General features: G+C 41.9%; 1 protein-coding gene across 5 annotated transcripts in view; it reads right to left on the minus strand.

Annotated features, from left to right (window-relative positions):
* ARMH3 (armadillo like helical domain containing 3) overlaps positions 1-16,966 on the minus strand; it is a 217,218-nt gene that overhangs the window by 29,327 nt on the left and 170,925 nt on the right. For all 5 annotated transcript variants that reach the window (XM_063670173.1, XM_054436739.2, XM_063670172.1 and 2 more), the window contains one exon: positions 16,071-16,149. In XM_063670173.1, the coding sequence (XP_063526243.1) occupies positions 16,071-16,149 (79 nt within the window). The remainder of the gene's footprint in view (positions 1-16,070; positions 16,150-16,966) is intronic.

Raw genomic sequence — 16,966 nt, forward strand, 5'->3', positions numbered from 1 at the left:
TCAAAAAAACAAAACAAAACAAAAACAAACAAAAAAAAACCCAGCGTGGCAGTTTCTTTTTTCTTTCAACATATTTATTGAGATATAGTTTATATATTATAAAATTCATTCGCTTAAAGTGTACAATTCAATGGTTTTAGTATATTCACACAGTTATGCAACTATTACCATGATCTAAGTTTAAAACACTTTTATCAACCCAAAAAGAAATCCCATACTCATTAGCACTCCCTCCCCACCCTGCTCCCCACCTGTAGCCCAAGCAACCACTAATCTACTTTCTGTCTCTATGGATTTTCTGGGCATTTCAAATGAAAGAAATCACACAATATGTGGTCTTTTGTGACTGTTTCTTTCACTTATCATAATGTTTTTGAGAGTCATCCATGTTGTAACATGTATCAGTACTTCCTTCTTTTTTATGGCTGAATAATATATTCCATGGTATGAATGAATCACACTTTGTTTATTCATTCAACTGCTAATGGACATTTAGGTTGTTTCTACTTTTTGGTCATCCTAAATAATGCTGCTATGAACATCTGTGTACAGATCTTTGGGTGGATATATATTTTCATTTCTCTTGAGTAAACACCCAAGGAGTGTCATAAGGTGTATGAATCTCAGAAAGAAGACATAAAAGAGTACATATTGCATGAGTTTATTTATATAAAATTTTTAAAAAGACAGATCTACTCTATAGTGAAAATAATCATATCAGCGGTTGTCTACGGCCCAGACTTGGGGTGAGGACTGACTGCAAAGTGGTATAAGAGAACATTTTTTGGGTGATGGAAATGTTCTACATCTTGATTGTGGTGGTGGTTACATAAACATTTTATTATATGTTAATTATACCTCAATAAAGTTAAATTTAAAAATCCAGCAAATCAGGACTAGTCAAAAAAAAATGTATGGCCATGGGCAGTAAGCTTGTGTCATTTTTAGTCTTAATATTCCATTTTGGGTTGGGACAAGAATTCAGACTGATACATCAGTAACTCTAAGCTAGGAGTTAGTATTTCAACAATGCTAATGAGTCCTCCCATTGTGCTCTTCCCCACCACCCCTGAACAACCCCACAATCCTCCCTGACAAATTAAATTGACTCCAGGTAGCAAACAACAGTGCCTGGAACTATTCCCAGCTGGGGACTAGCTACAGGAAGGTTTTTTAGTGGGTGTAATTACCTGGGCTTTCTAATAAACTCAATCATTGGCTAAGCTGAGGAACTTCTGGGGTCCTGCCATTACTAAGGACACCTAATGAGGGTTCTGCTTTTGCCTTTTTCATGAAACTGCGGCAAGAATGAGAGATACTACATGATCATGGCTCTGCTTGTGGCAACTCACTCTGAATAAGGGCCAATAGTTTATGGATCTTCAAAGAGACAATATTTCACTGGGGGTTCAAGGAGAACAGGGAGGTTTATCTGTCCTTCTTAGGCTTACAAAGGGTCAGGTGGGACTGCTGTGAAGACTCCATTCATATACATCAGCTGAGAGGTCTAAGGTGTGCACACAGGCAAAGGTCTAAAATGAAAGTAGTGATCCTGATACATATTCCACGAAGGCCTCAAGGGCAGGTACGGTTTTTGCATTTTTGTAGCCCTTGGCTTGGCATAGAGTACATACTTCTGTACTTCTGCATGGAAGAAAATAAATCTGGGGAACATTAAGCCAGGGCAACCCTTCTCTGCCTTACTGCACTAAAGATACTTAGAAGCTGAGAATTCTTAGACCAAGGCAGGTCCTGAGAGCTTCCTTTGGAGGCAAGAATTGGTTCTTTTTTTCCACAACACTTTAGTAGCCCAAAGTGACTGAAAAAAAAAAAAACAAAAAACAAAATAGCCAAAAGCACAGGAACTAGAGTAGCGAACTGTAACAAAACCACAGACCTCATCGAGTGAGCATCCCTCCCTCCACTGGGTGCTTATAGTGACTTTCTATCCAAGATAATCTGAATCTCTCTCCAGGGTACAAACACTCAATATAATTATTTGAAAACAATGATCCAAAAGGTAGACACAAATCTCTTAGACTACAGAAAGTTGTTCTGCCTTTTAAAAGGTACTTCCCTGTATACAGCCACCCTGTATAATAGGCAGAAGGTTTTTCCCCCCTTTCTACTTTCATTTCCTATACTTCAGGACCAAACCCAGTTTCAGACCCAATTAAAGCTGGCCAGTTCTCCCAGTCCATCCATGCCTTTCAAGCCTGCTACCAAAGAGCTCTACACTGCCCTCAGATTTATTGATCTGACAGGCTGACTCTGCCCTTCAGCAAGGTGAACCAGATAATGAACCTCACAGTGGGTGATTAGTGAGAGGCCATCAGTTGGTTAAAAGAGTGGTGACATGACTTTAATTTCCCTGGGCAGTCACCCCCACCTCCCTGACTTTATTTGGTTGAAGCCCTGGACACCCCCTGTGAAGCTTTTTTCTTTTTTTCACTAATTACAGATCCAACACACATAGGTCCTTACCTTGCACAAGCAAGGCATCCAATCACACTAATGGGGCTGGGGAAACATGATACACAAATATCACATTAGCACTTCTCTTCTGGCCGGGCGCAGTGGTTCACGCCTGTAATCCCAACACTTTAGGAGGCCGAGTCAGGCAGATCACAAGGTCAGGAGATTGAGACCATCCTGGACAACATGGTGAAACCCCATGTCTACTAAAAATACAAAAAAAATCAGTTGGGCATGGTGGCACGCGCCTGTAGTCCCAGCTACTCGGGAGGCTGAGGCAGAAGAATTGCTTGAACCCGGGAGGCAGAGGTTGCAATAAGCCGAGATAGCGCCACTGCACTCCAGCCTGGCGACAGAGCAAGACTCCATCTCAAAAAAAAAAAAAAAAAAGAAACTTATTTTCTATGGCTTGTTGCATGCAGGGCACTCTCCCTAGCTCCAACCAAGAGGCTGACATCTCTGTCCTCCCCACCTGAAATTTCTTTTCTTGGAAACATCACATCTAAGAAAGGGAGAGAGAAAACATTGTCTTTGTTCCTAACTCACTGGTAATTCAACATGGGATCGCTGTCTCTTTGCCAGACCTCATTTATCTATCCCTCCCAGACAGAATCTTTTAACAGAAATCCCATCTGTGGGCTATGCACAGCTTCCTTTCTAACTGGGTGGGTCATTTTGAAGACCACAACATCTTTTCAACAAGATCACTATAAAAGGTCAAAATGCTGTTATGGAACTTAGGAAAAACATTTCCAGTCAACACAGTTCATAATAGAGATACAAGTTTGCATAATGACACATGTGGCCTCTGATGTTACTGTAGTGACAAACCATGTTCTTCCAAGAACATCTTAAAGAGTTTTGAGCCCTTCCTGAGGGAAGATGTTGCAGTGGAAACAAAAAGAACTTCCCCAAGATCTACTGGAAAAAAGGTGACTAAAAAACAAACTGAAGTGGGAATTCCTACCTGAACACTCTCATCTAGTAACCAGGATAAAGGATAATTCTTGGGTTAAACCAAGAAAGCAAGGACTGCTGTCTCCAGTAACCTCTTCAAAAGCTGACTACTGGCCAGGTGCAGTGGCTCACACCCGTAATCCCGGCATTTGGATAGGCTGAGGTGGGAGGATCACTTGAGCCCAGGAGTAGAAGACCAACCTGGGCAACATAAGGAGACCTGGTCTCTACAAAAAATTTTAAAAGTTAGCAGGGTGTGGTGGTGCACACCTGTAGTCCCAGCTACTCAGCTGGGACTGGCAACACAGTGAGACCCCATCTCTACCAAAAAAAAAAAAAAAAAAAGCCAGAAGTGGTAGCACATGCCTGTAGTCCCAGCTACTTGAGAGGCTGAGGCAGGAGGACTGCTTGAGTCCAGGAGCTCGAGGTTGCAGTGAGCTATTCAGGAGGTGGAGGTGGTAGGATCACTGGAGCTCAGGAGATTAAGGCTGCAGTGAGCCATGATCACACCACTGCAGTCCAACCTGGGATATAGAGTGAAACCCTGTCTCAAAAAAATTTTTTTTTAGGCTGGGCGTGGTGGCTAACGCCTGTAATCCCAACACTTTGGGAGGCCAAGGCAGGCAGATCACGAGGTCAGGAGTTTAAGACCAGCCTGACCAACATGGTGAAACCCCGTCTCTACTAAAAATACAAAAATTAGCCAGGTGTGATGGCGTGTGCCTGTAATCCCAGCTACTCAGGAAGCTGAGGCAGGAGAATCGCTTGAACCCGGGAGGTGGAGGTTGCAGTGAGCCGTGATTGTGCCACTGCACTCCAGCCTGGGCGACAGAGTGAGACTCTGTCTTAAAAAAAAAAAAAAAATTTTTCTTTAAAGCTGAACAATTACTAGAATTCCTACTACCTCCATCACTGTTCCCTTCTATGCTCTGCCAATGAAGCTTCACAGTTGCCTGAGAAAGCCCAGAAGTTTATATGACAGTCATTTCAAAATTCATACCTAATTGGAGAAAATGCTGACAGTGATAGAGATGAATAATAAGCTGAGCTCTTCTCTGCCAGTGACCTCTGCATTCGTCCAGCTTGGCTGTGGGACATTAATTTTTAGTCTTTTCTTTTTTTCTATAAACAAAATGGAATCACTATTTTAAAAACAATTAAAATTCAGTGTGCTGGCTGGGCACGGTGGCTCACACCTATAATCCCAGCACATTGTGAGGCCAAGGCAGATGGATCATCTGAGGTCAGGAGTTTGAGACTAGCCTGGCCAACATGGCGAAACCCTGTCTCTACTAAAAATACAAAAAATTAGCCGGGTGTGGTAAGTGCGCCTGTAATCCCAACTACTCGGGAGGCTAAGGCAGGAGAACTGCTAGAACCCAGGAGGCAGAGGTTGCAGTGAGCAGAGATCACGCCACTGCCCTCTAGCCTGGGCGACAGAGAGAGACTCTGTTTCAAAAATAAATAAAAAATAAATAAAAATTCAGTGTGCTAACTTTTAGATCTTGAACGGTATATTATCTACTAAAATAAGTAAGTAAAAATATTTTGGGTAGGGCATCATGGCTCACGTCTGTATTCCCAGTGCTTTGGGGGGGCCAAAGCAGAAGAATTGCTTGAGGCCAAAAGTTTGAGACCAGCCTAGCCTGGGCAACATAGTAAGACCCCATCTCTATCAAAAAAAAAAAAAAAATAGCCAGACATGGTAGCACATGCCTATAGTCCCAGCTACTCGAGAGGCTGAGGCAGGAAGACTGCTTGAGTCTAGGAGCTCGAGGTTGCAGTCAGCTAGAATCGTGTCACGGCACTCCAGCCTGCGTGACTGAGAGAAACTGCATCTCTAAAAAACAAAAACAAAAAAAGGAAAATAAAAAAAAGTTGGCTGGGTATGGTGGCTCATGCCTGTAATCCCAGCATTTTGAGAGGCTGAGGCAGGAGGATCGCTTGAGCCCAGGAGTTGGAGCCTGCAGTGAGCTATAATTGTGTCATTGCACTCCAGCCTGCGCGACAGAACAAGACCTTGTCTCTAAAAATTAAAAAAAAAAAAAAAAATTAAGTCATCACGTCCCTTTAGTGTGTAGAAGAAGCTTTATTTCTCATAGGGACCTTTCTGAGACACTTGATTGGAATAAAGAGTCTCTTCTCTCATTTATAAAGTTACCATACTGTGCCAGGATCTTCTACTTACACATTTCTGCCTGACTGGCAGGCACAGTCCCCAGATCCCTTGTCACTGCTTTTTGTCCTCAACTGAATGGGCCCTTCCCAGTCTAAGACCTTCCCCCATCCCCCACGAATAAGCCATTATCTTCACTCTCCTTCCTTCTTTCTCCACTTTCCTGTACTTTTTCCTTCAGAATATCTGACACACTTAGGTTGTCACATATGCCCCAGCCTGATAAAACTGAAAAAGCTCAGGCTTTGTAGTCAGACATACCTAGGTTCACTCTATGGCTTTACCACTAATAGCTGTGTGACCCTGAACAAATTACTTAGTTTCTTTAGTGTACTCACCTATTAAATGATAAGTACATCTACCCCAAATAATTTACATAAGAATTTTTTTTTTTTTTTTTTTTTTTTAAGTTTCACTCTTGTCGCCCAGGCTGGAGTGCAATGGCGTGATCTTGGCTCACTGCAACCTCCGCCTCCTGGGTTCAAGAGATTCTCCTGTCTCAGCCTCCCGAGTAGCTGGGATTACAGGCGCCTACCACCACGCCTTGCTAATTTTTTTGTATTTTTAGTAGAGATGGGGTTTCACCATGTTGGCCAGGCTGGTCTCAAATTCCTGGCCTCAGCTGATCTGCCCACCTCGGCCTCCAAAAGTGCTGGGACTACAGGCATGAACCACCATGCCCGACCTATGACGTAAGAATTAAGTAAATAACCCATATAAAAGTGTGCAGCTCAAAAACTACCAGTTGTTCCTTTCCTTTTATCTATTTGCACGTATTTTAAATCTGAAACACTTTCTCTCCTATCTAGGGCCTCTGACAGTGCAGCTTATCTCCTGGTCCAGGGAAGACAGTGGTCATCCTAGCAGCACATCATTGTTCAGCTGACCCTCTCATGTGGGCCTTCTCAAGATGCCCTATATAACATAAAGATGATTACTGAGGACAAGCAGCTTGTAAAACCCCACCTCATCCCCACTTCTGACGTGTCTTTCTGGCAGTAATGAATCCGGTGAACAACTCATATCAAACATTTTTCTGCGAACAGGTCAGCTGAAATGCCAGCATCTAAACAAAGGCAACAAAGAAGGGGGGGTTGGATGGCCAGTGCTGGTGTCACATGCTCACACTCGAGAATTCGCAAAGCAACCATCATTCATGGCTACAGGGAGGCAGTGAAAGACTACAATACAGGCTGTTGTAGAAAAACATGATGCCAAGCACAGGAAACTGAGTTATGGCTGTCGTGGGAGTCTTACATCTCAGCTCTTCAGCACATGTCTCTGCCAAGGCTGCCTTGTGTGATGGTTCGGGTCCTGTTCTAAGATGAGAAAACATCACAGGAATTCTCAGAGTGGGCTGCTTAGAGAGGCCTCAATTACCCTACTTGAGATCCAAAGCTTCCCTGGGGAAAACTTTTACTTAGGTGGCTCCCATGGGGAAAGTGGGTCACATTCACCTCCTGCTCAGAAAACCCCGCCACACAGCTTTACAGCCCCCTTCTTACAGTCTTCCTCAACAACCTGTGGTGTGCTGGAGATGGCTCATACAGAGGCTTGGCTTGTGAGAGTTGACTGTTAAATTTCAAAAATGGTGACAGCTAGCTGGCTTCACATTAGTAGCCATGGTGGGAGCATTCACACAGAACACTACAAATCAGCCCCCCTCCCACCACTCACAGCTCCACAACCCCCGGCCCCCCAGCAATTGTTAAACATTTACTAGTACGCCAAGGACCAACGACTCTCAAGCTGAAGTATCAGGCTCCATTTTCCTCATAAGTCTTTGTGTTCTCTGGCCCTTTCCCCAAGATCTTTCTGTTCTTCTCCTGGATGTTCTCATGTAATGGATGCCACCCAGGGCCCCTAACAATGTTGTTCCCCACAAACTGGGGTTCTCCTCTTACGAGTGCTTCAATCCTTTCTGGGAAAATAAAGCTAGGCATCATTTGTATTTCTAAAGAGCCAGCAGTTATTTATAATGACTCTTAGGATCAGGAGAAAACAAAAATGGTTTAGCAAGATTACCAATAGATGGAAATAAGAAAATACTCAGCAGCTTCTAACATAACCTTCACTCATTCATAAAGCATGTTATTTCCTTAATTTTCTTTAACCTACTCCCACAAATGAATAACCTGTTTTGTCATAATACTTTTGAAGATATGTCTTGTACAACATTATACAGGTCTCCTCTGAATCCAAAATCCAAAGCCCTAGTTAGAGTGGAGACTTAAACTTAGGAATCTGGTTACACCATCCTACGGCCCTGTGACATATGGGGGTACCAGCAGAACACCTTTCTGCTCTTCCCAGAAAATTTCTAAATTTATATGTAGAGAGATTTTTAGCAAGTTCCTGGGTCACTTGGTTGAAAAGAACACCAACTTCAAGATAAGTGTGCCCACTCTTAAAAACTGAAAGCAGGCTGGTGGTTACCAGGGCAGCTGAGGGTTGGGGGGAAGTTGTTCAATTCTGCAAGATGAAAAAGTTCTAGAGATCTGTGGCACAACAATGGACATATTGTTAAGCGTACTATACCATACACTCAACATGATTAAAACGGTAAGTAGTGACAAGTGTGGGTTTTTTTTCACTGCAATTTTAAAAAAAAGACAGATTTACCCAATAGGCCTTATTATATGTCTAGCATTGAGACTGGCTCATACCAGGCCCCTAATAAATGCTTGTGAATTGAACCAAAGGCAGTACACTTAGGACAGGGATGAGAGTCAGTGCGATAGGGATTATGGAGGCTGTGATTAAATGACTGACTTATATTTTAAATCATCCAGCCTCTGGGTGTTCTGTGACCCAAAGACATGACTTGCTAGAACTATTTTCTATTCTTTCTGTCCTTTTCAGATCCTGGTTTTGAGTACACTTTACAATTTATGCCTCTTCATTTTCTCCAATCCCTACCCTTCCTCTTTCAAGGCCAAACTCAATTCTTTTCTCCTCTGTATGGCCTTTTCTGACCACTTTTCTGATCGTCTGCAGAGATCTTTCCCTAACAGAATAGATCCACTGGTAAGCTAACAATAACAAGTTGCCTTAAACCATCTCTTGCACTATTCCATCCTCTGATAGCAAAAGCCCTTCTGTATCCCTCAAATGCTTAGCACACTCAGAGGCAAAGAGCAGGCACTAAATACCAAGATACTGATAGCTGAATGAAGGTTGAAGAATGCAAGAATAGGCCAATAATTTACTTGCTTTCCAGTGGGATATTTCAAAGGCATAAAATTGGTCAGGAATGTGACTGAAAGCTTAAGGAATAAGGTGTTCAAAGAAGGTTTTGCTTTGAACCCTAAGTTGCCACTATGTTTGCTAGATATTCAGGGCTCTAGAAAATCTTCTGTAAAGGTCTGCTATGAAGCCCTCTCTTGCCTATAAGGAAATTAGAGCAGATATAAATCACCATGTCATAGCATTTGTAAACCACCTCAAACTGTGAACAGCCTAAAAGGAGCTCAAGATCCTCAATGAGCATTTTCAAAGGTCTGATGGCTTTGGAGCAAAGACAAGTATGAGGTACTTTACCTTCCCACCCAACACTGAGACAGAGTCTTGCTCTGTCGCCCAGGCTGGAGTACAGTGGCACGATCTCGGCTCACTGCAATCTCCGCCTCTCGGGTTCAAGCAATTCTCCTGCCTCAGCCTCCTGAGTAGCTGAGATTACAAGCACATGCCACCACGCCCGGCTAATTTTTGTATTTTTAGTAGAGACAGGGTTTCAACATGTTGGCCAGCTGGTCTCGAACTCCTGACCTCGTGATCTGCCCGCCTTGCCCGCCCAAAGTGCTGGGATTACAGGCATGAGCCACCACACCCAGCCTAAGTATGAGGTACTTTTCAAAGTAGCTAAGCTAGTGATTCTTAAAATGTTGTAAAAGGGAAGTCAAAGACCAGTTGAGGATCTTAGGAAAGGTGAACCCTCTTCAATAATAATAATTTTAAAAAGGACATATGCAGATTTTCACACACAATTTCAGGGTATGTACTAACTCTCTAAAGCCTATTTATTCTTGAACCTTAGGTTAAGCACCACCTGTGAATTAATATCATTCCAAGAAACTTCATGGCAGACCTCTAGCACATATGTGGATGCATTTCTAATATGATGCAGCTGATAATATCAAAATCTTTTTCCTAGTTTGAAAAGTAGGAATAGGGCTGGGTGCAGTAGCTCACACCTATAATACCAGCACTTTGGGAGGACAAGATGGGAGGATCACTTTAGGCCAAGAGTGTGAGACCAGCCTAGGCAACACATTGAGACTCCTCTTTCCACAAAACTGAAAAAAATTTAGCGGGGCATGGTAGCGTGCTCCTGTAGTCTTAGCTACTCAGGAGGCCAAGGCAGGAGGATCGCTTGAACCTAGGAGTTTGAGGTTACAGTAAGCAATGATTACTCCATGCACTCCAGCCTGGGTGACAGAGCAAGACCTTGTCTCTAAAAAAAAATAATAAAATAAAGGTAAGAATAGAGGAGAGGGAGTATCTAAGAGTGTCAGATAGGATGGGGTAGGCAGAAGAACCTCCCTGGAGAGCTCTTCCATTTCAGCATACTTCTGTGAAGGTGGTAGCATTGCCTCATCAAGACAGGATATCCTCAAAGCATCCAAACCCAAGTATTTAAGTTTCTCTTAAATACCTGCCATCTACATTTATTTAGTACAGACAAAATAGTCATGGGGTTTACCTATGCAACACAAGTTGTATGACAACTATCCTCCCAGGGGAATGAAAATCAGAGTGCAGCCTGGTGCTCATGCCTATAATCCCAGCACTTTGGGAGGCAAAGATGGGTGGATTGCCTGAGCCCAGGAGTTCGAGACTAGCCTGGAAAACATAGTGAGACTCCATCTCTACAAAAAATTTAAAAAATTAGCCAGGCATGGTGGCATGCGCTTGTGGTCCTGGTTATTCAGCAGGATAAGATGGAAGAATCACTTGAACCCAGGAGGTCGAGGCTGTAGTAAATTATGATCATGCCACTGCACTCCAGTCTGGGCAACAGAGTGAGATCACACACACACACACACACACACACACACGCCAAGCAAACAAAAAGAAAATTAGGGTGCAGGCCACTAGTGAGGGACAAGCTGAAGACCAGAATTTCGGAAGGCTTACAAGGGTGACTGATGTGCTCAGGTTGCATTATTTGTGGTCCTCTTTAAGACAGAAGAGAGCTAGAGGAGATGAACACAACTGGAAGCAGAGAGAAAGCAGTCTTAGGAATGGAAAGAATCAAAGTAGACTCAAAGTTCCTAATGTCAGAAACCACTTAAGCTGGTATGCATTCTAAATCTTCCAGTCTGACCCCTTAGTTTCATCTTTTTGGGAATCCTTATTCCTTGATGATCAATTTTCCTGGACATATCAAGTGATTCTACCAGGTAGGGATGCATGCTTACTAAAAAGCCACACTGGAGAGAGAAAGGAACTAAATCTCAGTTGAGTGGGGGACAAGGGGCCTGAAGGACAATTTTGAAAGGTGTCCTAGAAACAAGCCAAATCCAGTAAGGAATAAACTATGAGTAGTTTCATAGCTCTTAGAAAAAGCAAGTTGTATCTTCTCCATAATCTTTATTCATAAAGATATGTTGAATACAAAAAGAGGTCAAAATGCCCTTACCTAATGCCATATATAAAAATTAACTCAAAATGGATTAAATATCTAAACATAAGAGCTAAAACTAAACTCTTAGAAGAAAACATAGGGGAAAAGCTTCATAACATCAGATTTGGCAATAACTTCTTGGACTTCTTGGATTTGACAACAAAAGCACAGGCAACAACAACAACAACAAACAAAACAAAACAAACAAACAAACAAAAACCAGGCAAATTGGACTTCACCAAAGTTTTTTAAAGTCTTATGCATAAAGGACACTAACAATAGAGTAAAAAGACAAACCACAGAATGGAGTAGAGTATTTGCAGATCAGATATCTAATGAGGAATTAACATTCAGAATATATAAAGAATTCCTAACAGTTAACAACAACAAAAAAATTCCCCAATTAAAAAATGTGCAAAGGACTTGAAAAGACATCTCTCCAAAGATGATCTACAAATGGCTAATATGTACATGAAGAGATGCTCAATATATCATTAGGTAAATGCAAATCAGAACTACAATGAGATACCACGTCATATCCACTAGGATGGCTATTAAAAAAAACAAAACAGAAAACAAGTGTTGGCAAGGATGTGGAGAAATTGGGATGTAAAATGGTACAGCCAATGTGAGAAACAGTCTGGCAGTTCCTCAAAATGTTAAACATAGAATTATCCTGTGATCCAGCAATTCCACTTCTGAGTATATACACAGAAGAACTGAAAGCAGGGACTCCAACACATAGTTGTAATACGCCAATGCTCAAAAGCAACATTATTCATAATAGCTGAAAGGTGGAGACAACCCAAATGTCCACTAATGGATGAATAAACAAAATGTATATACATGCAATGGAATATTATTCAGCCTTAAAAAGGAACAAAATTGTGGCACATGGTACAATATGGATGAATCTTGAATACATGATGCTAAGTGAAATAAGCTAGTCACAAAATCCAAATACTGTATGATTCCATTAAAGTACCTAGAATAGTCAAATTCATAGAGACAGAGTAGAACGGTGGTTATCAGGGGCTCAGGGTAGGGGAAATGGGGAGTAACTGTTTAATGGATATAGAGTTTCAGTATGAAATGATGAAAAAGCCCTGGAGAGAAGGACAGCAGAGATGGTTGCACAACAATGTGAATGTATTTAATGCCACTGAACCGTACACTTAAAAAGGGTTAAAATGGGCTGGGCACAGTGGCTTACGCCTGTAATCCCAGCACTTTGGGAGCCCGAGGGAGGTGGATCACCTGAGGTCAGGAGTTTGAGACCAGGCTGGCCAACATGGTGAAACCCCATCTTTACTAAAAAATACAAAAAATTAGCTGAGCGTGGGGGTGGGTGCCTGTAATCCCAGCTACTAGGGAGGCTCACTCAGGAGAATTGATTGAACCCAAGAGGCAGAGGTTGCAGTGAGCCAAGATCGCGCCATTGCACTCCAGCCTGGGCAACAAGGGCAAGACTCCGTCTCAAAAAAAAAAAGGGGGTTAAAATGGTAAATTTTATGTTATGTATATTCTACCACATATAAAAAAAAAAAAAGAGGTAAAAATCAACAAGCTTCACAATTAACCCCAGACAAATATAGCACTTGCATATATACCATGAAAATGTATACAGTTTATTACATTAAAAAATGTATGACCAGGCTGGGTGCAGTGGCTCATGCCTGTAATGCCAGCACTTTGGGAGGCTAAAGCAGGTGGCTCATTTGAGGTCAGGAGTTCGAGACCAACCTGGCAAACATGGAGAAACTCTACTTAAAGAAAACAAAAATCAGCCGGGCATGGTGGCATGCACCTCTAATCCCAGCTACCTGGGAGGCTGAGGCAGGAGAATCGCTTGAACCCAGGGGACAGAGGCTGCAGTGAGCCAAGATCGTGCCACTGTATTCCAGCCTGGGTGACAGAGTGAGACTCTGTCTCAAAAACAAACAAAAAAGAATGATCCTTCAGTCACATTGAGGGTATTAACTGATTAAAAAGTTTATCATGAATGATGAAGCCAATGACAATTAACAGAAAAATGCCATTTACCTTCTGGATGTCTGAAAAGAAACCCCAATGTGAAAGGCTGGGCTTTGTTTAATATGCAATAATGGATTTACAAGTACCACCTTGAAATGCCTCAAACAAAGGCTGGAATGTGTCTAGGGGTTGTCAGAATTCAAGAATTCACAAATCTCTTTGCCAGAAAAAAATGGCAGTCTGGGCAGGCAGACATAGGAAAGAGCCCTGTCTTCTCTGCTAACTTACTAAATGCTACAAATTCCATTTAACACCTATCCATGCTCTTCAGGTTTTATTTTAGGAGTACTTTAGAATCTATTGAGGATTAAGTTCTTGACTTTTTTCTCTACTCAGTCGGCTGCTAACAACTGCAGGGCCCTACTGCAATCCATAAAACTAGCTCTTTGAGAGGCAATGAATACTATTAACATTAAGTGACATTCACATTAATGCTCATAAGTGAAGGGAGAGAAGTGCTCCAACACATGCTGGAGATTAACAAGGCAGTCAAATACCTCTAATCTGATAGTGCTGAGAATAAACCAAGTGTACTGTAATGCTGTCATTTAGCACCCTTCAAAGTCAGTTAGAAAAGAGAAGCAACAACTATTTTGAGGGTGGCTCTCAAGAAGGTCCCAGAATAGTATCACCCTCCTCCAAACCCCCAAGTGAAAAGGACTGTTAAAAGAGGTAATGAGTACACAAAGACTCCATGAGAGCAATGACTAAGATTATTCACCACTGATTCCCACTTACCTTAGCACCACAATTTATATTATAGAAGGTATACAATAATAATGATAATTATTATTATTACTATTATTTTGAGACAGGGTCTCACTGTCACCCAGGCTGGAGTACAGTGGCATGATCACAGCTTACTGCAGCTTCAACCTCCCTGGGTTCACCTCAGCTACCACCTCAGCCTCCCAAGTTGCTGGGACTACAGGTGCACACCACCACGTCTGGCTAATTTTTCTTTCTCTCTCTCTCTCTTTTTTTTTTTTTTTTTTTTTGTAGAGACAGCTTCACCATGTGGTACAGGGTGGTCTTGAATTCCTGGGCTCAAGCAATCTGCCCACCTCAGCCTCCCAAAGTGCTGGGATTACAGGTGTGAGCCACCGCACCCAGCAGGTATACAATTACATATTGACCAAGTAAATCAATCTTGCTATCCTTTCCCCATTCTCCTATGAAATCCCTCTCCACTAAAATCGCTTCATCTCTGGCCTGTGCACTCTTTTTGAGAGGCACTTTCATCATTTCATTTAACTTTGAAAGAAGTTGGAGGAGGCTGAGGACACGTGCTTGCTAATCATCCTTTCACAGATTGCCTTGTGTGCCAGAAAGGATTTTTTATTATTGGTCTGTGGCAGCTACTGCTGGAGAAAGATTTCAGCTTGACCTTCCCAAGCTGCTGGGGGATGAATACTGCACGTGGCTGACAGAGCAAATGTCTCTTCCTTTTTTTTTTTTTTTTTTTTTTTTTAAAAAAAAGCTTTTAGACTAACCAGAGCTCACTGTGGTAGGAAAGTCACCCCTTCTCTTACTGCATAAAACGCAAGATGTTGAATTATTTTGCATGAAAATGATATAGTAAAATTAATGTGAACCAGTCCGACAAGAAAATGGTAGCATCACAAAGCACCTCACAGACAGCACAGCATCAAAGAACAGGATTCAGGATAACTCCACAGGCAGAGAGGAAAAAAGGAAATGAAGGCCATTTATAAAAGCAGTTTTAAATGTGAGGATGGATTCTCACAGCTGGCCTCACAAAAGAGAACAAATATGTCAAAGGGAACAACTGACAGACTAATAGAGTCCTATCCATCTGGCTGAGAAAAGAGCCACTGGTGGGAATACTGAGAAGCTTGCCTATTAGGAAAAAGGCTTGCTTGGTGCTTCACTGGGAGAACTGAATAGCTTTGAGGAACACTGAAACACATGGTCAAATCATAGCTGGCTGGCTGGCTCTGCCAGCAAGAAGCTCAAACAAGGGTTACAAAGATGCACTGGCAAAAAAGGAAGAACAGGGCACATGTGGTCTTCCTACTGGCTTGGGGTCTATACCCTGGCCCCTCCAATTTGGGAGTAGGGTGAAAAGGAAAGGGAACCATATGAATAGGATGTCTTATTTAGTGCTTTTAAAAAAAGGACTCAAGAGTCTCATTTTGAGACATCAAGTTCAATCCCATGCCACGCTAATGCCTCATCTGTACTTTTATATAATGCAGAGCTGAGGGCAGGCACTCTGGGAGAAGGGGAAATCAGGCCAGATTTAAGGAAAACAAAGACACAAGGCTATCTGCATCTCTAACTCAGTCCATATCACAGAAAAACCTCCTCAAAAATAATTGCTCAAGGCAAAGAGAACTCAATTACTAAGGAAAATCTGTCCCAATGAGGGCTCATGTTTTAATGAGCCAAACAGCTTCAAATTAAGCTGAACTCAGGGTTTTTCTAATTGGCAGTTTCATCCATTTCTAAGTTCTCATTTCTTGTTTTCAAAAATCAAAATGACTCTCTGCCTAAAATTTTAAAAAAAGAAATGCCTTATCACACTCTAAAACAATAATTCACCAGATTTTCACCTACATATCTTCTATATAATTAACAAACCCTTCAGATGGCACAAAGGCAGACGGCATCACTCTGTATTAAAACTACTATCAACCAACCCCACACTAATTCCTCTCAGCAGCCTGGCCCTGGTCACCACCACAAAAGCTCAGTCACAGAATCCCCCTGCCATCAGAGAGAAGGCAACTGCTTGATCCTAGCCACCAACTAGGTCATCTGGGGAAAGTAGTGGCTTACCTGCTCCTCTGACAGTTGGGATATGTGATTCACAGCAGCGTAGGACTCAATTTTGGGGTTAAAGTGGTTGATGATGGCTCTGAAACAAAGAATTCATATTAATATGGTGCCAGATGGAAGAGGGGAATACATCTGTTAAAAAATAAGGATCAAGTACCCTCTGGTTTAGAGTACTAGAGCATGGGACTGATTGTGACTGGGTAACTGTCCTCTTATTGAACATGAGGTAGTCACAAATGTGGGTGAATTGATAACTCTGAAGTGGGAAGGATTTACTATTAGACAGAAAATAGAATCAAGCATCTCTGCTCTGCAAATGAACTAATGGAAAAAACCCAAAGCCAAACAAAAATATTGAGTCCTTCAGATGAGAAAGGGAACCCAGAGGGCTGTCCACTAGGGGGCCCTGGTGCTTCAATCAGAAAGAAAAGCTGTCTTCTCTGACTTGGGAGAACAGGGCACTCAGTAAAGCTGGGCCAACAACATACAGGCTAAATAGAAGCAATCTTCGTACTTGTTAGTAAATAGTTTCAAACCAAAATTTTATATCCTGCCATTCAACCCAAAAGCTGAGTGTCATTTTAAAACACTCCCTTCTCCATCACTTGGTCACATCCAAAATTACCTAGTCTTATCAAATCTACCTCTTAAAAAATCTCTGAAATCTGAAATAAATTTCCCTGAAACTAATGCCTTGGTATAGGTCTTTGTCATTTCTTGCCTGGTGTAGCAAAAAGAACACAGGTTTTAGATCAGGGTTTTACATGAGTCCATATGAATATAAATGATTCATAGAGAAGAGACAAATCTCTTTTTTTCATATATATATATGTATTTATTTATTTATTTATTTATTTATTTATTTATTTTAGACAGGGTGTCCCTCTGTCGCCAAG

This window comes from Pongo pygmaeus, chromosome 8, assembly GCF_028885625.2.
Source record: "Pongo pygmaeus isolate AG05252 chromosome 8, NHGRI_mPonPyg2-v2.0_pri, whole genome shotgun sequence".
In the NCBI taxonomy this organism is placed as follows: Eukaryota; Metazoa; Chordata; class Mammalia; order Primates; family Hominidae; genus Pongo; species Pongo pygmaeus.